This window comes from Hesperophylax consimilis, chromosome 16, assembly GCF_061612785.1.
Source record: "Hesperophylax consimilis isolate HC1 chromosome 16, BYU_Hcon_1.0, whole genome shotgun sequence".
Taxonomy (NCBI): Eukaryota; Metazoa; Arthropoda; class Insecta; order Trichoptera; family Limnephilidae; genus Hesperophylax; species Hesperophylax consimilis.
The window spans coordinates 21,343,933-21,370,158 of record NC_142851.1 but is presented as its reverse complement, the minus strand read 5'-3'; the positions used below and the strand labels follow the sequence as shown (position 1 = coordinate 21,370,158).

Sequence of the window (26,226 nt, the reverse complement as noted above, 5' to 3'; positions counted from 1 at the left end):
TACAATTATATTCGTTATTTACATCTTATTATTTTCTCTTGCTAATATTATTTACTTAACTTTAACAAACAAATGTACGCTATGAACGATTAATATGTATTTTTTATTTATTGTTGGAAATTTCTTAAAAAAAAGATATTATTATTATTAATTATTAACAAAAAATATTTTTATATTTACTGTCCAGTTTAATCGTAGCTTTACTTGTGCGAGTAATGCAGGTATTCGGATAAAAAAATGGCCACCCTCAAATTTAAAATCTAATAGAAAAGCTGACCGAAAAAAAAAATTAAAGGCGTATATTTCTAGGAACGCTTTGTAAACCACACAAAACTAAAAAAATTATCAAATCTTTTTTTTTTTCGAGAATTTCGCCTTAGTATACTATAACGATAAATTACAATCATAAAATGGTATCTAAAAAACATGAATCGATATGATTTTTTTATTTACGCCTTCGATCTTCAATTCCGTGACCCTCTTACAAGAATTAGGCCGCCGTTTTTAGCTGTTAAAAATATGGACAAATTAATGTGTTATGTATCATTGAAGAAGATGATAATACTAACAAACCTAAACGAAACATGAAACAGAACAAAGCGCAGCAAATAAAAAGATAACGGTCACAACTGGGAATGTGTTATCATTCTAAAAAAATACTATTTTGTAACTAAAGGTGCGGAAGATATCAAATTGTTTGTCTAGAGAGATTAATCGCTGATTAAGGTATTTAAGCCAGGTCAGATAATCTTACCACGTACTACTTACAGTACTTACCTATAGACCAAATGGGAGGCACAGTTCTATGAATCAAGTACATCAGAGTTTATTTTTAGTTGATTACCCTGGTGTATGGCAGTGAGGCACGTGACTAGCACAGGAAGTGAGGAAGTAGACTGAAAACTGTAGAAACGAGATCCTTGAGGATAGAAAAGAGAAGTTAAGAACTTGTGTAAATAACAAAGTAAACAATGAAATACCGCATAAGTAATTCGGTGACCGGGTATAAATTATAAATATATATTTATTATTATATAAATATAATTTTTTTTCAAGAATGTACCTACTTGCAGGAGAAATATTGTTGAATATATTAACCCCTTACTAATACACGTTTTATATTTTAAACAAATGATAAAAACAATTTACCCAACATTAATGGTTATGTATCAGTAGTGTAAAATTTAAAATACGTTTATTAGTAAGGCCTTAGACGTGTAAGGTAAATGTTAGACTTAAATTATTTCAAGATACAAAACTCTTATTTAAAAAAAGCACTGAAAATTAAAACGCTTTGTAAAAAACATGTACAGAATTGTGTCCAGGTGTAAAGCGCGCTAATTTCGGGGGGTGATTCTAGACGAAAGTACAAGAAAAAAAAATGTTTTAAGAAATACCAACGTTTTAAGGTAAAAAAGTTGAATTGTTTGTATGAGAAAATAAACACTTAAATTTCGATAAAAGTTATTTATCTTTTTGACTTCTACCGTCACAGAGAATCGCCTCCCGAAGTTAGCGCACTTTACCCCCGGACACCCTGTATATTAATATTTTTTTCCAATTAACTTAGGTGCAAATAATTATCAATGTGTACAAATACATGTTTACACACTAGGTTGATACTGTACACATTAGTGTTAGTTAAAATGATTTTGATTAATAAGACATAAAACGACACGTTTGCAATATTAATATACCTATTTATATTTTACTTTATTAGACATGCTTGCCAACGTTACGTTTATTATTGAAGGCAGAAGTCAACAAAATACTTTGATACATTTGCATAGATCAGTGGTTCCCAATATTTTTTGCTGAGTAGGTACCCCTTCCAGAAAGACCCCAAACTCGCGTACCCTTTGTAACCAAAATGATAAATAAAAAAAATAAAAAATAAATTTTCACATTTATTAACTTTAAAATTTGAATCCTCATAATAATAATAATCCATAGCATTCGTTGATCCCGCAGTTGAGTGCTTCGCACAACACAGAATTGCAAAATTCTTCCCTACTGAAGCGAAACCCTTTGACGTCGTTCGATGTCGCAGCCCGTGTAGGTTATTACGCTGTCACTCGAAGATAATTGACTCAAAATATAATAATATATTTAATATATATGTTTTATTAACTTCACTGGGGTTTCCCGTGCTGAGGATTTAATTTATAAATTATTAAGATATAGTGGTATGGGTAATATGAAGTAATTATAAATTATTTGTATTTCTTTGGCATTCACTGTGTAACAATTTCTAAACATTTTTTGTTTTTTAATGAGTTTTATTATTCACAATGTACATTTGTTACTTATAAATTTTATTAATTAGCGACCGGTTTCGACACGTTCGTGTCATTAAATGACACGAACGTGTCGAAACCGGTCGCTAATTAATAAAATTTATAAGTTACAAATGTACATTGTGAATAATAAAACTCATTAAAAAACAAAAAATTATAAATTATATTGTGTTTTTCTGAAATAATTATAAATATATTACATGTTTTTTCTGAAATAATTATGAATATGTTACATGTTTTTTCTGAAATAATTACATGTTTTTTTCAGAAATAATTATAAATATTTAGTATATTTATAAATATTAGGCCTAGTATATTTATAAATATTAATTATAAATATATTAGGCCCTGCGGGAGTCACTTGGTTGGTCTTCGCCCAGTTTAAGTAATACTAACAACAGTTACATTTAATAGGTAGATATTAGGCCATTCACAGAGAGAGGGTGAGTATATAGTGTTAAAACACGGAATAGGAAGGAGTTAATGAATAATAACATGTTCAATTTAGGTAAATAATAAGTAGGTATAAATTAAATCAATATCGTATAGTTTGTTACAACAATTAAAGATATCTAGTATAACAAAGTTGACTGAAATAATAGATTATTACATATTGATTAATTGTACCCGTGTTTATGAATAAAATGAGCGTAATTGTGCGATGAGATTAGCAATCGGTTTGGTTAAAAGGTGTTAATTTTACTCCAACTGACGGTAATTCTTTACCTACAACTACCGTTTTATATATGCTTTTAAAAACAAACAAACATTTGATTCAATTTAATTACATTAAACAACTTTTTGCATTTACGATTTTGAAAAATATTGATATTTAATATTATTTACAAAAATAATAATTTACGAGAAAATTTGCCAGCAAATAAAATAAAATAAAAACATGAAACACAATAGGAGGCTAGAAACGCAAAAATTTAAACATAATTAAAAATATGTAATAATGTGATAAATCGGTTTTTTATTACATAGATACTGAAAAACATTTTTTTACATTTTGTGTTAATTTTTTTTACGATAAAAAATAACGTAAACAAAAAACCCATTATTTATAAAAAATAAGGGTAGTAAGGAAAGTTTAAAAAAATATGTTTGTATGTAAAAAAACCCAACTTAAAACCTAAACTATCCTAACTTAACGTAACCAAACCTATCCTAACTTATCCTAACCTAACCTAACCTAACCTAACCTAACCAAACCTATCCTAATCTAACCTATAATAACCCAAGTTAAAAGTTGAATAAAATGTTTGCTTTTTTTAAAAGCGTATTAAAAGCGGTAGTTGTAGATAAAGTTTTACTCAACTGGTATCAACTGTTACTGTATCTAATAAAGATTAATATTATAACAAAGAAGAATTAAATAATAGATTACATTATAATGAATTACATTTTATTTTGTACATATGCATTAATATAATATAGAGGGAGGCGGGGTAAGAGTGGGCGGGGTTTATCAGAATTAGGAATTACAATATCGTTAGACGGGAAAGACCAGTTATGTGGGAAAATATTTAAAAAAGGGTTTATAATTTTTATTTTATTATTAATTATACCTATTTGCTTTTATAGTAACATGTTTTCTAATTTCTAAAATTTCTAAATTATTAATTTATTATTTCATAAATATATTACATGTTTTTTTAATGCAGAGTGATTTCGGTTTCAGTCTGTATATTTTTTTATTATGTTTTACAAACAGATTTTTATTTGAGATTTAAATCTTATAATATTGTTGTAAATTTTGAATGAGAGTAGGATTTAGTTGCAGAGTTCAGTACCATAGTATAGCAAGTATGTTTGCAGAAATGTTGTATTTATAGTTGGATATGTGTTTGACCCCGAGACCTAGTATTTCTAATATACATGTTATTTGTTATTTCTTGCGTTTTGTATATATATAAATAAAGGAGTAGGTATTGTTTTAGACTATAGTTTAATTGGTATAATATTGAGTTTGTTGAAGACTACGTCAGTGCTAGATTTTTCAGAATAATTTTCATGATGACTTTTTGGGTTTAAGTCAGTAATATTAGGTATTTTCATTTTAATTTTTCTAATCTTCAAACAACGTCCCGTACCCCTGGGTGTCACTGATTGGGAATCACTGGCATGGATTGATTTATTTTCCAAAAACTCGCGTGTTGGAATATCACGGTGATTCTGAAAATTACCGTGATAGCTTAGCGGCTTAGAGCAGCCGTTTATTGAAATGTAACAGCTTTTTAATTCTGCTCGTTGCAAGAGACAGTTTTCATTGAGATTTTGAAATTTTGTTTTATGGGCTTGCTTACATTATGTATGCTATATAGCATGAAGAGGCAATATATGCTATACGTATACGTATACGTATACGCTATACGGTATACGCGTATACTGTATACGCTCACCTCCCTTTAACTTATTATTTACCATTCGTAAAAATAAGTGAGAAATCAGGTGGGCGACACTTACCCACAAAGATGTAAAAACGTGTAGCGTGTACCTGTTAAATGACAATACACCTACCTGAGCTGCTATTATTCCCAGTCCGTATGAACGTGTATTGTATAGGTTTCGGAGCAACAGCTGACGAGACTAAACAAGTATGACTACAGAATGCCGGCAACGGATGACTCCAGTCACCTCTCAAGTCTCCAGTTGGAAAGCGGCGGGCGCTCACATAGGTCGCTGTTGTATCGCTCTCGCGTTGAAAACAAACTCTCGAGCGAACAGTACCTGCTCAATTGATTAACTAATTAATTAACTGGCAACCCACTGAACAAAATAAGCTCGCGCGATAGCATTCCTAATTTGAAACGCTGTCATCAACTGATAGTCAATATTTGAATAGATTCGGTATAATATTGTTGTTTTATCTCAATCGCGATGTAAAATCATTACAATCTGTGATTGATACGCTATGAGGAGATAAATACAAGATCATTTGCGTATAATATTTACACGCCTGTCAGCCGCCGGGTTGAATACTACAAAATAATAGCAAAGTGTTGTTCTTTTGGGAAAGTTGTGTTGAGACTGAAAAATAATACCAAATAACCGCGTTATATCTTTTGGAATACACCTGTTAAATAGAGCATCGAACAGTTGGTGGAAATAAATAATACAACAGTTGAAAACAAACGCGGGAATCTGATTAAGAATTCCGGCAAAATATCATATTAGTTTCCGTTTGGTAAAAAAATAAATCCGTTAAAATGGCGCTAAGCATAGATCGGTTGATAGAGAACAGGGATGATGAAACCGCAGCTGATGATGATGGAGGCACCTCCGATGTGGTCATAGCCAAAACAGTTGCAATGGTAGTGTTATTCTTCGCTTCCATGATTTTTGGACTTGCACCCATAGTCCTCGCCAAGAAGTTCAAGTGGATTGCAGAAGGACAGACGGCAGCCGATATAAAGTCCTCCAACAAGATAGTGCTGGTGCTTCTATCCTTTGGAGGAGGTGTCCTTCTCTGCACGACCTTCATGCACCTTCTTCCTGAAGTAGGAGAGAATGTACGCACTTTGCAAGGTAAGTCTCTTCAACAATTAATTAAATATACAATATTTAATCTTTGAAAACAATATTGACAATTCTCAAACGAAAAATGTGAAACAGAAGAGACAGAAAAGGATTCGGTTGCATCTGGGAATAAACCTCTGCCTTGCCAGGGGATTGCTCTGACCACTGAACTAACTCGACCATAGCTCAGTGGTTAGAGCAATATTCCGGCAATACAAAGGTCCTGGGTTCAATTCCTAGATGCGACCGATTCTTTTTATGTGTTTTATGTTTCACACTGTTGGTTTAAAAGTAGTTAATACTGTCCACTGTGATTAAATACTACATTTTGAGGTTTTTGCTCAATAATATGATTCCATTATAAAAATTGAATTAAATATAAGTACAATCAAATTAACCAGGAATCAAAACTATGCAAAAAAGCGTCTTTGTATTCTGCATAGAATTTTGTTTAAATTTACTATGAAGTTTTTTTTACATTGCAGTTACTACGAGAATTTACTATTACGACCATGAAAATCTAGGAAAAACACATTTTATAATACCATTTAAAGTTATATGATGACAATCGATTTTTTGCTGTTTTTTGTAAATGCATTGAATAACTTCCTTATTATTTGTAGTGAATACAAAATGTGTCGTGTAATTTAAATCGGGCATTTAACTGCTAATTTGTGTCATTGTTCGATAAACTACTTTCAATATTGTCTGATGCCTCCTGGATTTAGGCAAATATATTAGCACTAAACGTTGTAACTTCTACAAGGTATGCATTGTAGCCGAACTTTTAACTGATGAACTAATTATTTCTATAAATGCTTATATGTATTGTTTTAATCTTAAACTTGATCAAGATAAAAATATGTATTATAATAATAAATTGGTCAGTTTTATATTTCTTATCGGATCTCCACTTTTGATTATGTTACCAACGAAGCGAAAACGTGAAAACAATTTATGTTTCATGGCACGAGTGCCTTTTTCAATAATGTGGACAAAATTTCCTAGTGCAAAGTGCCAAAAAATGTACATGCGTTTAAACTTAATTATAATATTATGTTACAAATAACATGAAAATATAAAAAATATGTACAAAAATAACTAAGTAAACATAGTACCTATCAAACTTGATATATCTTATTAATAATTCTGGAACTAGGATAGATTTTTTGTGTCAAAAGACACTAATTTCAGTTCGACAGTCATTTTGATTACGAGTTACGTAGCTTTGAAATGATTTAAAAGAAGACAAGATCTCATAATATCATATTTATAAACATATTTTACAACAAAATAAAACAGTTCCAGCAAAGCCGTGTAGTTAATTTTAGTGTTAATAAGTGATTTCCTACGAATCTATCTAATTTAATGTTAAGTTCTCGATTTAAAATAACAACACCCGTTAAACAAAATAATCAAAACGAAATAGCGTAATAAAATTCCATATTATTAAAATATATTTTATTATTCGTAGTGGTTTATACGCTTTGATTTTTTTTCCTGAAACAAAAATTTCTAATTTTATATATTTTCGTAATCTCTTTTTACCAACGAATTGCTGTAATATTTACTGCTATACAATTGTGCTAAAGTAATATACGAAATATTGATAGCTAACAAATGTAGGTAAAATTTTGGCCGTATTTAAAACTTTATCACGTTTTAATTTCAAACGCTGCATATTTTTGTGTCGAGAACATGAAAAACACCTGTTTAAATACAATTTAATAACTTCATTTCGTTATGAAATAATGTATTTCCTGACAGTTAGCATAGCTGGTCAGACCGGAATGTTCAAACCACCATGAAATATTATCAAATATTTTACAAAAATGTTGTAGAAATCAAATCATAAACGTACGAGAAACAAACATCATTATCATTCCATAGTAAATGTTCACCTAACTGCCGCACTTTTCAGCACAGATTATGAAAATTACACTTCGTTGCAACAATTACTTCAAGAAACAATTATTTACAAACATAAAATATATCTTATTACGTTCTTAGTTTGGTTTAATAAAGTCATACATATTTAGATTAAAACTAAAGTTTCGCGTTAATAATTTTAAACGTTAATTCAAACTAAAAAAAACTATCAAATGGCGGCATAGGGATCGTTTTAAATGAGAAATTTTGAACTTTGATTGAATAAAAATGGAACTTGAATGCATCTTTAACCATTTTTCTCGACGTAAATAGTTGTTTCTTGTAGTAATTAAGTTAAAACGAAGTGTAATTTCAATAATGTGTGCCTATTAAAAGTGCCACGATTAGGTAAATTTTCCTTAAATGTTTTTCACTTATAATGACGGTAATAGGACAAAAAATAAATATTTTCAAGTTATAATAAATCAATTTTTTATCAAATAAAAACATGAAAAAGCGATATTAAAGTTATTGGGTTTTCAGCTTAATTTTCTGTTTTGTTAAGAACTTAAAACTTTACATGTTAATACGATAATTTAGTGGAATAGCGTTCAATAGTTCAAACTAATTCCTTGTTTCGATAAAATGCACACAGCAGTGATCGAAATCAATGAATGGTTTTATTTTATTCAAATACCCGAACTAAACGTCAAGCTTGAATTAAATAAATTAGTGCTGACTCTCAGAGCCGGGAGCACTAATTCCAATAATTTACAGACAATGATTATTTTGTACAAGTGTCAATTTTTTCAAGAACTTTCAAGGCTGACGGTAATATAATTCGATGCGATTTTTGTGCTTTCTTTAAAAACGGTTTTAAATTATGACATTTTTTAGATGCGCGCTCTGTATAAAAACATTATATTTGTTGATGTTTTCACGAGAAAGGGACCGCTTTGTAAGATAAATTAAATGCTTTTCCAAAATTTTTTTACGAGTTGTATCCTAATATTATCATCTAATGCTGATTACAATGGTTAAAAAATATATAAATAAGTGAAATATGATAACTCATAATATTTTTACATTAGCCGAAACATGCGTTAGTGATTTTATTACACATTTTTGACGAAGTAAGTTGTTAGTTGTTACTTAAAATATTTGATTAAGTTTAACTTTTAGAGTGCAAGAGATTTTCAATATCTCCATAGTAAAAACTCATTATTAAAAAATCAAATACTGCATGCAATGTAGGTACGTCTTTTATTATAATAGCTTTATTTACTTCCCATCATTTCATTTGAACGGGCGTTAGCGAAACTTATTATATTCACATAAAACTAGAATCCAAATGTTTTTGGTTGATTGTTGTATTTTTCCTCTCAATTAATGTTTCTAAAATAAGATTATGAATTAGTTGACTTTTCTGCAAGTCTAGAATGAATATTTATTTTATAGATTGCATTTAGTTCGGGTTGAATCTTGCGATCATACATAAAGATAGTTGCCAGTAAAAATGTGCGGTGAAAAAAAGGAAGACAATGTTGGTAGTTCTTATTGGAAGTATGATACAGTTAAAAGTGACCGAGGGGGATATGGTCCCATCAGCTCAGGGGTAGAGCGGTGTCCCGGAAAGACAAGGGTCCTGGGTTCCAGTCCTAGATGTGACAGTATCCTTTTCTGATTTTTCTGTTTCAGATTTTCGTTTGGAAATCGCTAATATTGTCTTTAATAATTAAATAAATAATAATTACATTAAATTTGTAAGGCATAAATACATAGGCATAAATAACTTTTGTCAGTTTATATGGCCGCTAGCGATTGTTTGACGTCCGTTGTGTAAACGTACGAGTATATACTAACATATCAGCGTATACCTGGCCTTTTTGACAAAATCAAAGTATTCGTCCGTTTTTTTCTCAAAAAAGTAGAACCCTTTTAAAATTTTGTGCTGTGGACTTCTTCTTTTTTATACGCGAAAAATAAGCTTTCCAATGAAGAAGAAAAGCGGAGAAATGTTCATTTATCGCCTTTTCTCAGCGCGTTAGATCAATCTGTGCGTTGGTTCATCTTTTATGAAATCTCGAGGTTTTTGCCAATGGCCTTATAAACAGATGTGCACAGGGCATAAACATATTTATAAAAACATTTATTTGAAATCAGTTTTGACAAACCAACTTCCCGACATTCGTTCGAGCTGAAACTCAGCAGATATAATGCATTATCAATGCATGATATCAATTTTTGGTGGCAATCATATTCATAAACGCGGACACATACGCATTTCTCTAAAATTACAGTAGTTAATATACGAAATATATTTCGATCCTACCTGGTCGGCTTTTGGCTAGTTTGGTAGAGTTGTCGTCGTTAGTTCCTGGGTAGAAAGATCCAATCCTCGGTCAAATCAGGAAAAGGAAAAAAGCTTTGTATTATGTATTGATTTGTTACATCTAAAATAAGTATTCAATCAAGAATCTATATTAATTTCGTACCACCCCATTTGAATCACAAATAATAATTAGCACTTGAACGTTCGATGAATATATGTATTTTAGTGATCATTCATTATTACACCAGAAGCGGTGTTAAATTACTTATAATTATAATTTGTTATTATATCATGAATAATGATTTTTTAACGATATACGACGGTTATAAATTATTTATAATTTGTTATTATATCATGAATAATGATTTGTTTAACCGTATATGACGGTTATAAATTAATAATTTATGGAGAAATGAGTTTCTAGGGTGAATTTATTGTTAAATATGTATTTAACACGTGAATTTTGGTTTGATGTAAGCATAACACTAGTGAAAAAACGTATAGTCATCATTAATTAGGAATTAACACAGAGAAAATTACAATTCATCTTTTTTTGTAGTTAGAATTCCTCAGCGAAAAATTCCACGGAAACTATTACACAATTAATAGTTTATTTCTAACTGGCTGACGTGTACTCTACGTTGATGGGGGTTATCCTTGAGATAGACATATACCATCACGCAATTTTCTGTAGGCCTTTTTAAGATATACAATTCCATAGTACTTGATAGATAGTAATATTTGATTCGTCTCATAAAGTTTAGCCAGCGTTAGCAATGTAAGTGCCCGAAAATATATTTTTTGCGACTTGATTACAAAATATCAATTTTTCTCTACTTTCCATAAATATAATGTGCAAATATAAACCCTTAAAAAAATCTCGAAATGATAGTGAAAACCCTATCAAAATCCGTTATGTAGTTTCGAAGAACTAAGCGCACAAACAGACAGACACGGATAGCGACTTTATTTTATACTACAGGGTTTTCCAATAAGAGGTGTTATTTTGATATTCAATCGTAAAAGATCAATGGTTTCGTTGCTTGTGTGGCACGTAGCGCCGTCTTGTTGAAAGTAAACGTTGTCCAGATCAATACCATCCAATTTCGGCCATAAAAAATCATTAATCATCTCTCGATGGTGATCCATTCACCGTAACTGTTGCTCCAGCGTCATTTTCGAAAAAGTAATGTCCAATTACTCCGCCGGACCATAAACCGAATCAAACAGGCACACGTTGAGGATAGAGAGGCTTTTCAACAATATTTAATAATTATTAATCAATATTAATTTCAATGCGTTGTTGAAGCGTGTATCGTTCCATTTTTATTAATGGCGTAGTTTCTACTTGTCAAATGTCAAAAAATGACAGCTTCAAAAGTAATATCTACCGAAATAGCGGGCTATTCAAAATAACACCTCTTATTGGAAAACCTGTATTTAGAGATCAACTATGTTAGGATAAATTCTGTGTAAACCATAAGGTTACTGATTTCCGATCATAAATACTATCTTGCCTAGTGGCTTGCTTCTGAAAAGTTCAATAACAGTTTTTCAAAGATATTTTGCGATTTCGCTTCAAAATTGATTTATCTGCCAAATTCTAATATTAACTGTAAAAAAAAATACACTCGAACGGTGAGCTCTGGCATCGTGAAATTTTCTCACCTTTTTTATCTATAGTTTCTATGTCAATGCAACTATTCTCACCTCACAGTTTTATATCCACCTTGAGATAATATTCAACAAAAAGGCGCTGTACAAAATGATCCCATTTATTTTTATTTGAACATTCACATTACATTTTACTGCAAGTCATAAGGTAGTAAATATAAAATTATACATAGTTAATGTACGTACCTATTATATGGTGCCTTGGTAATTATGTCTGGAATGAAAATTACTGTTCATAATCTTTACTAATGATGTAGGTATGAGTAATAATAAAAAAATACTAAATGGAAAGAAAGTGTGGAGAGATGAAGAAAAATTTTAAATCCGGAAGAATTTGCTTGGAGAGAAGTTTAATGAAAATTAGAATTTCCCATGAAGCCTTGAAATATGAATTTAATTTGAAAAAGCAAGGCGGGATATCATTTGTTACTTATTTCAATTCCTTTTTTTTCCTGGAGCTAATAGAGACTATGGCGTCCCTAAATGTGGTAGTTATGTTGTAAGGCTGAAGGATGTGGAAGGAGAAATTGATGAAGAGGATGGTTTAGAAGTACCTTCGTATTTAGGTAACTTTCGATTGCGAATGGTGGTCTCTCACCAGGGCGATACTGAGAGCGTAAACTATCTACCACTTTGGAAAACCATGATTAAATAAAAAAAAATTAGAACGCATCGGGGTTAACCTTGAAAAGTCTAAATGCAAGTAGGTGTACAATATACACAAGTGGTTTGTATCGTCGTAGGTAGAGCGACGTGTATCCAATTTTGACACGAGTTCAAACAATAGTATTCATTGATGGAACAATTTATTCGTACTGGCCGTAATATTTTTCCTTGTTATAATGCTGGTAATATCCATGACTGACCATTGAGCATTATTCGCTTTGTACAATCCAATTATGATTACAATGACCTATCCGGTTAAAAGTACTTTATTGAATGGTGCTTATTTTCATAACGAATAATAATTGGTTATGAATAATTTGCAACCTGTAATTATTTGTGCAATCACAAACAAAGCCGAGCAAATTTATCTAATTGTACTGATATGCAATACATAGTAGTTAATTTATTAGGTAAGTACCTACCTGGTTACTGCTTACATATCACTACTAGATTTAAAAAAAACACACTTTGAACATCCTTATTCGTCCACAAAACTCTTGTATTAAATTAACTATCGTTGTATTAAGTGGTAGATATTGTCAGCATCGCTCTTGTGAAAGACCGCAACTCTAAATCAAAATGTTGCTTGAAATGGCTTAAGCTATGTTTGGTAACTAATCCAGGTCCTACTGTATCTACTTTTCATCGTTACTGCTTCCAGCCTCCCATCATGGCCCGATTGGAGATACCGTAGTCCTACTTATCACAGACAGATAAAACTCTTGAACGATGAAAAAATTTCAAATTAAGAAATGCAATCAATCGAAAAATCTACGATTTACCCGAGAGATCTGAGATTTTACCCGCGTTCTACGAGTCCACAACTCCGATAATCTGAAAGCCGAAACCCGCATCATTTGTGTTCGTACACTAATACTAGAAGTCAGAATTTATTTCAGTGCACCAATTCTATCACTAAATGCTCCTCATTGCCCAGAATACTTATAGAGGGAAATAATTATACCGAGTCAATGAACATCTTTAATTTATCACTTAACAAATACAAAAGATTATACAGAGGCAGTTTAGTTATGTATTATAAATATGTACTGTATACTGTATTAATTAATTAATACACTATACGTACTTATCAATTGATGTTCATTGTATCACATTTTAGGTATGAATAGCACAAAATAATAATGATTAAATTAATTGTACCTTATTTTATCTTTAAATTGTTAATTTATTATTTTATTAATTTCACTTGCGCGGCAACATTCCTTCATCCCTTTCCTCCCCCATCCCGCTACAACGCCAAAACATGTCTCCCACTCTATCCATCCTGTATACTTATAAACACATATATTCTTGTTTAGTGAATTATATAGGTGTATTACATTTGTTCTACTTCCATTTTATACTTTTTTATACTCGTTCTTAGTTCGGCTTTTAAATTTGTGACTTAGTCCTGCTTTTTATATTTTAGTCTACATTCACTAAATACTTGGTTGTATAATACAAAATCAACCATCTTTAAACATTTATAACACTGGTCGACATTTCTTTTTTTAAGTGCTGTCCCTTAAGCATAGCTAATTTTTTTATGTGTATTTAGTATCCATAAACACGAAATGAAACAAAATTTTTTTTTAATAGGTCAGTTTTTTTTATTATTTAACAAAGTTTTTTTACATAATTCTTCCATAGTATGACTTAACAAAATTTCAAAACTAATTCAATTTAATTTTTTTTTGCTCCTGATTTGCGCTTGTGAGTATTTTGAGAGTCTCTCTGCAGGGTCCAGCAATAGTCTGCTATCATAGATGGACTCAACTTTCCTTGGTATCACTTTTCCATATCCGCAATGTCCTGGTAAAATCGTTCGCCGTGCTCGTCACTGACATCTCCCATATTTTCGGGGAAAAAATTCAAATGAGATTGAAGGAAGTGTATTTTTAGTGACATGTTACATCCCATATTTTTATAGACTATGAGCATTTCAGACACAATGCTGATATAGTCTTCACTTTAATGACTTCCAATAAAGTTCTCGACAACATTCTTGAAGGCTGACCAAGCGGCTAGCTCGACTGGTCTCAACACTGTTATAAAATTCGGATCAGGCAAGACCTCCCTTATTTGTGGTCCCACAAATATTCCTTCTTTAATTTTTGCGTCGCTGACCTTAGGAAACTTTTCCTTTGAGTAAATCATGCCATTTCCATCCTTAGAGAAGCCTTTTGAAAAAAATTCATCAAACCCAATTTAACGTGTAAGAGTGTAAGTAAGATATCTTTAGATTTTACTAAGGGAGCATGTTGAACGTTTTTCGTGCCAGGTTTAACGTGCTTTCTAGTAGGCCAGTCCTTGGTCTTTCCTGTCCCTGCTGTCCCACTCGCACAGAAAACAACAATACTTTGTGTATCCCGCTTGCAGTCCTAGTAGGAGCCCTATTATTTTTAGATCACCACATATTTTCCAATCGTATTTTACAAATTTATTTTTTGTTAACAGCAGCTTCATGTTGTCATAGTTCTCTTTCATGTTTGCAGCATGACCAAATGGAATGGATGGTCAAAAATCAAAAAATCAATGATAACTCACGAATAAAAATGAATTAATACACATTTTAGTAAAACTTAAAACCCATAAAAACCTGACGTGATATAAAAAAAACTAATCACATATCTGAAATCAGCGTGAAATTTCCTGTCAGATTTGGCTACTTTCGTTAAAGGGACAAAAAATGTATTAACCAGTGTAATTGGTCTGTTTCTTTTGCATCGTCCTTTGTATATTAAATTTATATATTTTTACTATTCGTATATAAAAGCCCCTAAAATAGGCGTTTATAAAGTAAATAAATAATTGTGTTATGGATTTAATTTGTTTTATATCCAGGCGTCTTTTTATTGTATTTTAATATATATTTTTTTATTTGACTTATTTATTCATAATATTCAAATGTCGAATTCCCAACCATTATTAAAAAAATATTGAATCTCTACTTTTACTTAAAATAAATAAAAAAAATATGCTTTTCCATTTAATCATCTTCCTTGCAAAGGGTTAAATAAAAATAAAATTAAACATTTTTTTATTAAATTCTCTTATTACACTTATGGACTTAGACCATTGTGCTTTTTTTAAACTTACATTCGTTTTCCAAAGAACAATCTGGATGTTTTCGTTTTAAACCTTCAAAACGATCGCAGCTCCCTGAATTTGCCGACCTCTACTAAAAAAAACATTTACTTTAAAATATTGTCTTAATAGGAAACTACAAGCCAAAAATGTGTATATTCTTGGTATACCTTATATTGTAGGTAATAGGCATTAAAATCGCTTGACAAACGAAGTCTAGAAACGTTCGATTTCAAGTACAAAACTTAATCAAGTGAAACTGTCACAGATAATCTTAGCTATAATACTTTATTTTTAACAATTTGTTTCCTTTACGCGTTCATACACTTCTAATGAAAAAATATTTTTTTTAGTAGTTTACATTTATATTTTTTATTGAGTAATTTTTTTTATTTTTATTTGTATTCTACTATAGGAAAACCTTCAATTTATCTAAAGCATATTTTTTGGTATTCGCAATGTACACCAATTCGTTATAAAGATTAATCAAAAAAGTGATTTGGCAATAAGCTTTGCCTTAAATTAAACGTCTAAAACAACGGTTCTCTTCAGCCTTCTTTTTTTCGGCTTATATTTAGTTTGTCCCGTTTCAAGGTCAACAGGAGCAGGTCACGACAGCATAATATTATTACTATCGTAAATTCATGCCGTTCGAAACAAGAAATTGGGAGACCCGTGAAGGCCAAGGTTACTGTTATTAATTCAATAAAACTATCTCTTCTAATTCCAATGAGTTATTTTGTCTTACGTCACAGTATGGTGTCATTTAATTTGCATATTCGTTGAAAGGAATAAATAAATAAATTAATCTATTAGCTGTGATTCAAACATGAGTAGTTAAATTACTATGTATATAAATATATGTATTTAAATTAAATTGTGTATATGTTTTTATATTTTTAAAACAAATTGTTAATTTTTATTGTTATCACTGTTGTCATTAAGTAAAATAAGTTTTTATCTTTTTTTGATATTTTTTATGTGAAAAGTTGCCATCGACAAACTATGTTTTTTTTTCTGTATTTTATTTTATTATTTACTGTAATATATATTTTTGTCTTGCTTTCTTTAAATAAAAAAAAAAAATAAAAATAAAAAAAACCACTTACAATCTTATAAAATTTCATTATACATATAATACAAGGTTTTCCAATAAGAGGTGTTATTTTGATATTCAATCGTAAAAGATCAATGGTTTCGTTGCTTGTGTGGCACGTAGCGCCGTCTTGTTGAAATTAAACGTTGTCCAGATCAATACCATTCAATTCCGGCCATAAGAAATCATTAATCATCTCTCGATAGCGCAATCCATTCACCGTAACTGTTGCTCCAGCCTCCCACGTTGAGGAAAGAAAGGCTTTTTAACAATAACTCTTGGATTTTTCGAGCCCCAGATGCGAAAATTTTGCTTGTTGACGAAGCCACCGAGGTGGAAATGGGCCTCATCGCTCAAGATGATTTGCATTTGATTCACTCAAGTGAATTTTAATAATTCCAATGCGTTGTTGAAGCGTGTATCGTTCCATTTTTATTAATGGCGTAGTTTCTACTTGTCAAATGTCAAAAAATGACGGCTTCAAAAGTAACATCTACCGAAATAGCGGGCTATTCAAAATAACACCTCTCATTGGAAAACCCTGTATATTATATTATGTCAAATAACAAGAAACATATAGAGCATCTAATGCAAAAAATCGTCAGTTCAAAAAACAATGTCTTTTAAAAACTTTTTTTTTCAGATTGTTTTAAATGGATATATTTCACTAATATTATACAGCTTTTTGGTGATAATATTATTTAATAAATATGTAACTATAGGCTTTATTTAAGCTTACTTTTTAATAATTGTTGTTCAACACCGTATTTTTATAGTGATTTTTTTTTTGGGGTATTATGCCGTGTTACGCTACCTCCTTCTTCAGCCAATGTTTCGGACAGCATTGCAGTGTCCGTCATCAGGGCAGATGCGTAATGCCCTGCTGATGCCTTGCCCTGATGATGAACACTGCAATGCTGTCCGAAACGTTGGCTAAAGAATAAGGTAGGGCAACACGGCATAATACCCTAAAAACAAATCACTATAATACTTTTGCCATGAAAATCTGAAATCATACAACACAGTATTTTTGTAATACAGTTTATTTTCTCTTAAAATCACAATTTTAATTAGAGATTGGTAAAACACTAATAGAGTTAACAGTAAAAAAAGTACAACAACAGTAAGAAGAAAGGAATCTTTAAAAACAATGAAATATTAAAACTCAATATTGAAATTTTAGAAAGTGCTAAAAAAACTTAGATAATTTTTATCTTTTAATCCGTATTTTTCAGAATGCTTATGGTTATTTAGCACTAGACGATCGAAATAATACAAGAAGTACCTTTGTGTTCCCGAGATCCGCAAAAGTTCAAAGACTCCGTTTGCTATTCGAATCAGTATTCAAATTTGTCGCATTCTCCGAATAAGGTACCGCCGGCATCCAACTGGAAATATTTTCTTGGAAACAGAACCTCCTGGCAGTAAGCAGTAAGACAGCATACACGTAAATAGTTAACGAGATAGCCAGTCTAGGAATATAAGATATAAGAGATGGATTCGAATTCGAAGGTGGATGGATAGATTTATAATAGCAAATGTATGTGGTTTCTAAGAGATTTATACCAGATTGGTTGGAGCGACCAGCAACTATTAACGACCAACGGACCAACGCTACCAGGGAAACAGGAGATAAGTAGATGATTCAGACATCCATCAGAATAGTTTATCTGAGCACTATTTGGATGGTGAACTAGTTCTACATGGTTTGCCGCAGTTCGGAGTAGGTATCTCAAATTTTACGATTAATCTAACCAGAACATATCAAACTGGATTTTGCAAATTTATCGACTTGTTGTGATAGTCATTCATTGGATATATATATATATAAGATCAATGTTATTATTAGGAGCCCTGGGCAGTCCCAGTTCTCAGCCCAATAGCACCTGAAGCCCGAAGTAGCAAAATAGTCTTTAGAAGATTTTTAAAGTAGCTATGTCTTTTTTACTTAGAATTTCTTAATCGAATGGCCAAAAGTTGTGAACTTTTTCTATACGAGAAAAGAAAAAAAATTAGGTCACATTATTAAGAGCAGAATTATTATTATTATTAAGAACACAAGATTACCCAATTGATAATTTAGGGGGAAATTTATGGTAGACGTAGATAGTAAAGGATAACGCCATACTTTGAAGCTCATAAAAACATACTTATAAAATATGTTATAGGAAAAATAGCACTAAATATTATAATTATTACTATCAATCCAGAATTCACTGATAACATTTTTCTATTTCAGTAATGTTACCAAGTAAATCATTTTGAACTAGACTATATATAGTATAAAAATTTCACTATTAATTTCTCTTAGTTCTTTTTTTTATTCTTCGTCATCACGGCGAGTCTCGGAGATACTCCCAAGATTATCTTTACAGTATAAACTTGAATATTTATGTTCTTTGTTTTTTTTTTCTTTTCTCAATTTACCCCGTAAATATTGCAAAATTTCCCATTTGTGTTTTTAGTTTTCTGCGTCATTGTGGCGAGATCATTGGTTCTGATTCTCAGTAAAATAATATTGATTACATCCTGTCATTTGAGGGGATTTCCGTTTGTGCTAAAACCAGCATGGTAATATGTATTATGCCCCACAAAGTCGGACACAAGCCGGTTTATTTACTAAAGTTCTTAGATCTCACCTTTCGTTCGTTTGGATTTCGCCTAGGTGAGGTCGCATTGCAATGTATTGGCATGCTATTAGCTATTAGGTGCATAGAAATCGGTACATTTCACTTATTTAGAAAGGTCGATTGTTGTGAATCAACAAGTTTACCGAGAATTCTTTGATCGAGCGGCGGATCATGGAGAAAATATTCATTCAGTTATTTGAACACTGCAAATGAATCAATTAACCCAATGTTTTCCTTGTTATGCATCGCACTCCTACAACGAGGAATGAAGTAATTGTAAGAAAGTCAAAATTAGTCAAACTGAAATGATGAACTTTAAACTCTCTACGTGAAGATTTTAGATACTCGTAAACGCGTTTCAGAATTATAATAATAATGTTATATTTTGTTTATAACTCTAAATAACTGTGCAGTATGACAGTAGAATTTACTTTGCCGTTCGTTTACGATAGGTATACCTAGGTACCTACTATGTTTATCAAAAACTTCTTTCACCCATCGATATAATTTACATTGTCTACAATGCATAAAAAACATTATTTCTTTTTAGCGAGTAAGTGCCGGAACATAATAATAATCACAATTGCAACATTCGTGCAAAGTGTATTTAAATGGTAATTGTTATTATTTTGCATCAAACAGCGGTCATTATTTTTTTTTTTTTTTTTTTTTTTATTTGGTAAATTATTTTGTTACAATTTATGTTTTCCAGTAATGTAGGCCTCACTGGGTGGCTTGCCCGTGCTGAGGCCTTCATTTTATAATATGAAAATCTTATCTACATATTACATTTAAAGAGAAGATAGTAAATTTGAAAAGAAAATAATAAATTTAAAATTAAAAATAAAAATACATAATAATACATTTAAAATTAAAAAAATAATACAATGAAAATAATCTTGTGTGTTTGTGAGTGATGTGTGTTTATGTTGGTTTTGTGTGTTACGTGTAGGTTTTATTTTTATTTTATGCTATGACATTTTGGTAATATTGTCTTTTTTGTTGTTTAATCCATTTTGTAATTTTGTGTGTGAATTTATTTTTATTTTCCTCAATTTTAATTTCAATTTTTAGACTGTTGAAAGCTTTTATAGCATGGTATTGGTAGTGTCTTTGTCCAAATGTTGAATTTACTGTTGGAGTTTTAATGTTTTCTTTGTACGCTTGTCTAACTGGTCTGTTAGTGTTATTTTGTGTATGTTGAAATTTATTTTTTTTGTTAAAAATGTAGTTTAGTAGTGTTTTAACGTATAATTGGCGTATATCTAGTACGTCACAGCTGTTGAATATTTGGTCTGTATCGGTCAGTCTATGTTTTTTTAGTATTACCTTTAAGATCGTTTTCTGTGCGGTTTCTATGTAATTGATAGCCGAGTTTGTTGCTCCTCCCCAAGCAATAATTCCATATTCTATTATTGATTGGCATATTTTATTATGTAAAACATGTCACGAATTTGGCCTACAACCCGTTGCACTGAGAAAACAAAACTGTGCGCAGGGTTTTGTTGTAAAAAACAGGTGATTTTTCACAAAAACGGCGCTCTACAAATTATCCAATTATTATTATTATTATTACTGTACAGTACACTCATATATATCATGCGCGTAGTATAATTTATTACATATTTTACCAATTTAATTGTGGAAAACTGCTCACAATAATGTCGAAAATCTGACAAAAGTTTCACAAAATCTGAGTTTCATCCCGAAAAGTCAATTGGGTGCATAACAACGTACACGAAGAAAACTTACTGATAAAATATTGTTTTTTCACTGTTTTTTATTTTTTATTTACATAGGTACATTTGTTAACATGTAATTGTTGGGTTATGTAATATAATGTGTATTTGTTGGGTTAGCTGGAAGAAATAGGATGTAACCTATAGGCTATACCCTTTGTACTCTGTATTTTTGTGCAGTAAATATTTTTTTTAATTTTGCACTTTTGAATTTTTAATTGCTAATTTACTAAGAATATCTTCAAATTATTTATATTCCGGTTAAAGCAGGACTGCAGGCCTCCAAAGAATGAATTGACAGGTTTTTGAAATGAAAACACGGATTTGTTTTGGCGACGTCATGAACACGTGCTCCAACATATAATGAATATTTTTTTTTATTATCAATATAAGTTGTTTTACAGGTGTTTTTCGATATCTGTCTAGGATATACCTTTCTCGAGACAGACGTATTGGATACATAAATTAGTATTTACATATTATTTGATACATGCATAACTATAACTAAAATATAAATTATGAAGTTGTATACATTTTAAACCGAGAAGACATGGTAACATGATAACAGAAAGTGTAGGTTATCCTACAGGGATAACAATATTATAAATGCATAAGGAAAAGTTAACATAAAATAATAAAAGTTAATATAAGCAGTATAACATATATAACAATATTTCTTTACATTAAATGACAAAGTTTAATCAGCATCTAGTTGGAGTACATACTTATAAAGGGGTTTTTATAAAAATTTTGATCTTGAATCTGTCTTGGCTGATGATCCAAGAATTGAAAAAAATTGTGTCCAGTCTAATGGCTAGTGGGAGAGCATAATGTACTAAGAATGTACTAAAAGTGTATCCCGTTTTCAACAGGGTTGAAATCAATCAGCAATACTCATGTTTCTCCGTGTAGGCCTTTATTTATAAATGGTAAGCGTGTATTGCAACACGCAGCAGCATTATCATTTAAGCTATATTATGACATGATGTATTTAGTTTATCTAATACAATTTTCAGATTTCAACTAAATAGGAAGATAACATTGTTGAAATCTTTGCGCGTACCTAACCTAACCTAAGATTATCGATATCAGCAACACAATCTATTGATAAAAATATTCAACATGACATGCACTTACTTTCCTTGCAGATATGAGAATAATTAGCACTTCAATAAGATGCAAATTGCATTACATGTGGAAATCCGAAATAATCAATTCTGAAAAATAACTCTTCTTATCTGACTTGGCGAACGCTCTCACGATGATATTTATGAATGATAATCATCTATGTAATATCTACACCACGCCTTACACACTGAATATTCCCAACTTTGTCCAAAACGTCACTACAGTGTCATGTCAAAGATAACACTTTTTTAAATTTTAACGAAGTTCCCAATCAGACAATCTAATACGGGAATGTTTACGTTTTTTAGAACGAATATCTAAATACCTTAGTATGGCGTCATAATTCATAACATACTCATATGAAGTACGTACGTACTTGTAGCGTATGCGTATTAGTGACAATTGTATGCATTGGCGTAGCGAGAATTTAGCGATCCACTGGGCAAACTCTTTAATCGTAATCCATAACTCATCAAAATCCCTTTTTACCCATTCCTTCATTTACAAGTGTTGATTCTTGTATACAGTTCAGTACAGTCATGATTATACATAAATACTGGACAGTTCAAACTTGAATGAAAATATAATGAAATGACAAGACGTTCGAAAATTGTTAAAATGCAGATAATTAAACTACTCACTAATTAATATTATTTTTTACGGAACAGGTGAACAGTTCAATCGTGAATCATATTTCATTCAGTTGACTAGAACTATATATCATACACCGATCTGTTAACGCAGAAAAATTGCGCCACAGGCGATTTTTTTTCTCCTTTTTATTTTTAATTAGTTTCAATGGCAAAGTTTGTACATGATGCAGGTATAAAGTATAATATAAGTATAAATTCTATTTTTTTCACAGTCCCTCCTCACTAGGGTTTCCTGTTCTGATGCGGCTTGTAGTTTTTTAAGCTGTTGTATCTAATTTCGAGTTGTATTTACATTGTCTCATAATGTTTGCAAGTTGATTATCACTTAGTTCTCTCAGCCATGTTTTTACTTTTTTTTAAATATATTCATTTGGTAGAGCATTGTATAATTTCGTAGCATAGAATTTAATATTTCTCTGTCCAAAAGATGTATTCAAACTGGGAGTAACCAGTATATTTTGGCTTATTACTCTGGTTGAGTATTTATGCTGGGCAGTGGAGTATTCAGATATGTTTTGATGTCTTTTATAATTGTCTTTAGTACCCTTTTTGGGCTATGTTGAGCCGGTCTGTATGAGAGCTCAAGGCAGACCCCCTTTATCTTGTGGGTATATGGATGCAATAATAATAAATAAATAATTTTTTGTTTTAATCTTAAGGCTCTGGAAACTTGGAGGGCCGAGCCCTACGGTGTCGCTACGCCACTGATATTACAAACAACGTAATAAATTATCTGTAGTTGAGTGCTTCTTCTAATTCTTGGTTATTATAATTTAATTAATTTCAGTTTTTCGCCCAGCTGGGCTCTTACATTGACTTACGTGTCATTGGTTTAACGTTTAACCAATGACGATATTTTCTCTGTTTATCCACGGTGATTTAATGCGATCAGATTAGATATTATGATGTCGCAAAGAGAGAAATCTGACGTCACAGATATGTAGTATGTTGCAGTACACCGGTTATAATGTGGATTAGAAATTAGTGAACTTCCTTCGCTAATGGCTTCATACGATTTCTGTTGCCCGTACATAACAACATACATAATGCATATATATTGCATGTCATAGTCATAGAAACTGTAGGTAAATACCAATTAATGGATGACCGGGTATATCATCAAAATGACAATTCAACACACCCACAAAAAGTGGTGTAAAGTCATGAAAAGTGATAAAACAAAAAATAGGTTACATATGTGACTATTAAACCTAGTTTTTGTTTCATCACTTTTAATGACTCTATATTACTTTTTAAAGGTGTGTTGAATTAACATTTTGATGATATATCAAGGAACCCAATTATGCCATGAGGGTTAAGGCTTGCCGTTCGTGGAGTAAGAAAGTCGAGAAAAAATAGTTTTTACAATATTTGAAAGATTTGGTGTATAACTTTTTATTTAGTTTGTTCTTTTTAACTCTTGAAAACGGTTCCAATTTGTAATGTAAGTAATGCTACACAATATCAAATAAAATCAGATTAGTTGTCGATCTCTACTGTTGTTATTCAGTAATGGTCGGGATAGTATGACGGCAGATCTGTTGGTTGCAAAGTAAACTTTCCTAATTTTTTTGTAAAAATATTTAATTGTGGAAATCGCCAATCGAAATAGGACAGAGTCGCGGATCTTTGAATATACTAACTGTGAAAGTGTTTTAATCAAGGTTGGGGTCATTGTCTGTTTTGGCGAACAATGACAGCTAATTAGATATATTATCTCGTTGACATAAGATCTCCAGATTTCACGAAAATTTGCCAAGTAAACGCGTATCATCGAGATAGTGTATGTGATGTATCATTAAATTAAATAATAATGTAAAACTTCTAATAAATGACTTCGTTTGCATTTTTGAAAAATAATCTTGAAACAGTGGAATTGGTACCTACCTAATCGATTTCCCTTGAAAGTTTTATCAAATTGACATAACCTTGACCTTGATTTTTTGATGTAAATTCAAATTGTTACCCATAGAATGGTAAGATACTTTTAGTATCACCCTGGTGAAAGACCACCATTCTGATTCGAAAAGTTGCTCGAAATGGCTTTAGCCATATTTTCTTACTAGATCTGAATATTCAGGTACTTCTCAACCATCCTCTTCCCCACATTCTCCTTCCATATCATTCAGCTATACAACTTACCTACTACATTCCGGGATGCCATAGTTTCACTGGCTCCTCCTCAACTGGCAGTTAAGAAAAAAAGCAATTATTGAATACAATATAAGAAAAAAGATATCGCGTCTTGTTTTTAAAAATTAAATGCACATTTCAAAGCTTATAGTGGAGACAAAACTGTAAATTGAGAATATTTGAATTGACCTAGAAACTCTAGATCAAAAATCTGAGAAGATTGCATGACGCCAGAGCTCGCCGTTCGAGTGTTATTTTTTTTCTAAGACATTTCTAGTTTCAGATTTAGTTTTTACTTTTTCTGCGGTTGGGACTCTTATACATACCATATTGGATTTAGATTTCAAAAGTGTGAGAACGTCAATGCTCGCAATGCGAGATTGACATAATCAATCTGTTCTTTGTTTATTTAACTGGTGATATTGTTACTGACAAAATAACATCGAAAACACAAAACAACAACAAACCACGCGGTCAACTACCACACGGACGATTACCACACGATGAATTAACCGTGTGCTTACTTCTGCGAATCGTTACCTCTCCGTATAATATGAAAGTTATTTTTTACTCTCAACCGGTTCCGCGAACGGGTGGTAAACACACCGGTATCTGGTGGCGGGAATGACGTTTAAGGTTTAAATAATACGGATAAATGATAGCCAGTCGCCATCTTGCAAGATGGCGGCCGCTTCTCGGAACTGTCACCCGGGGAATTCCCGCGTCCCACATCTTCTACCTCGCCCTTTGTCTATGGACTTGCATTCTGCTTGCGAGACACGTACAGGCGGTATTAATGTGTGCGGAGTAAAAAAATAACGTCAACTTCGTGCGGAAAGAGTGAGTGAATGGTTTTGTTCGTGGTAGTCATTTACGTTGCTTCATAGTGCAAAACTTAGGCACATGCATTACTGCAAATGAGCAGACACCACTTATCAATGATGAATTGAAAGAAATCAATGCATCCGTTGGATCCATTTTCTTTACTTAAGGCTATGCCATACGTAGTAATGCAAAATCATGTGTTTTTGGTTTGAAAATTTGGTCGCCTAGAAATGTTTCAGATGCTTTAATTAAATACTGTGAGTAGAATACATCCTGGCCTTTGAAATAATCGAGCATTTTTTACATAAGTCTTTTTATAAGCCCAGAAAAAATAATGTAAAGGCCTATGAAAACTGCTTTAAAGTTCAAAATCTCCTACTTACGAACCCATTTTCGGTGATGATTTTATTGTATAATGTGGCAAATTAAGTTATTTATAAAATAATCGAAAAATATTAAATATTTATGCCTGAACATCCACAAAATAAAATAAAAGGCACTTTTTGGCCATGTTTTTTTCTTGAATAAATCAAAACAGGCGGATGGTGTTAAACGGGAATTTAAGCCTTATCGCC

General features: G+C 31.3%; 1 protein-coding gene across 1 annotated transcript in view; it reads left to right on the top strand.

Moving 5' to 3' along the window:
- The first annotated feature begins 4,952 nt into the window (after positions 1 to 4,952).
- Zip89B (Zinc/iron regulated transporter-related protein 89B) overlaps positions 4,953 to 26,226 on the top strand; it is an 88,201-nt gene continuing 66,927 nt past the window's right edge. The window contains exon 1 of the mRNA XM_089641030.1: positions 4,953 to 5,828. Coding sequence (XP_089497156.1) covers positions 5,510 to 5,828 — 319 coding nt within the window. The 5' untranslated portion in view covers positions 4,953 to 5,509. The remainder of the gene's footprint in view (positions 5,829 to 26,226) is intronic.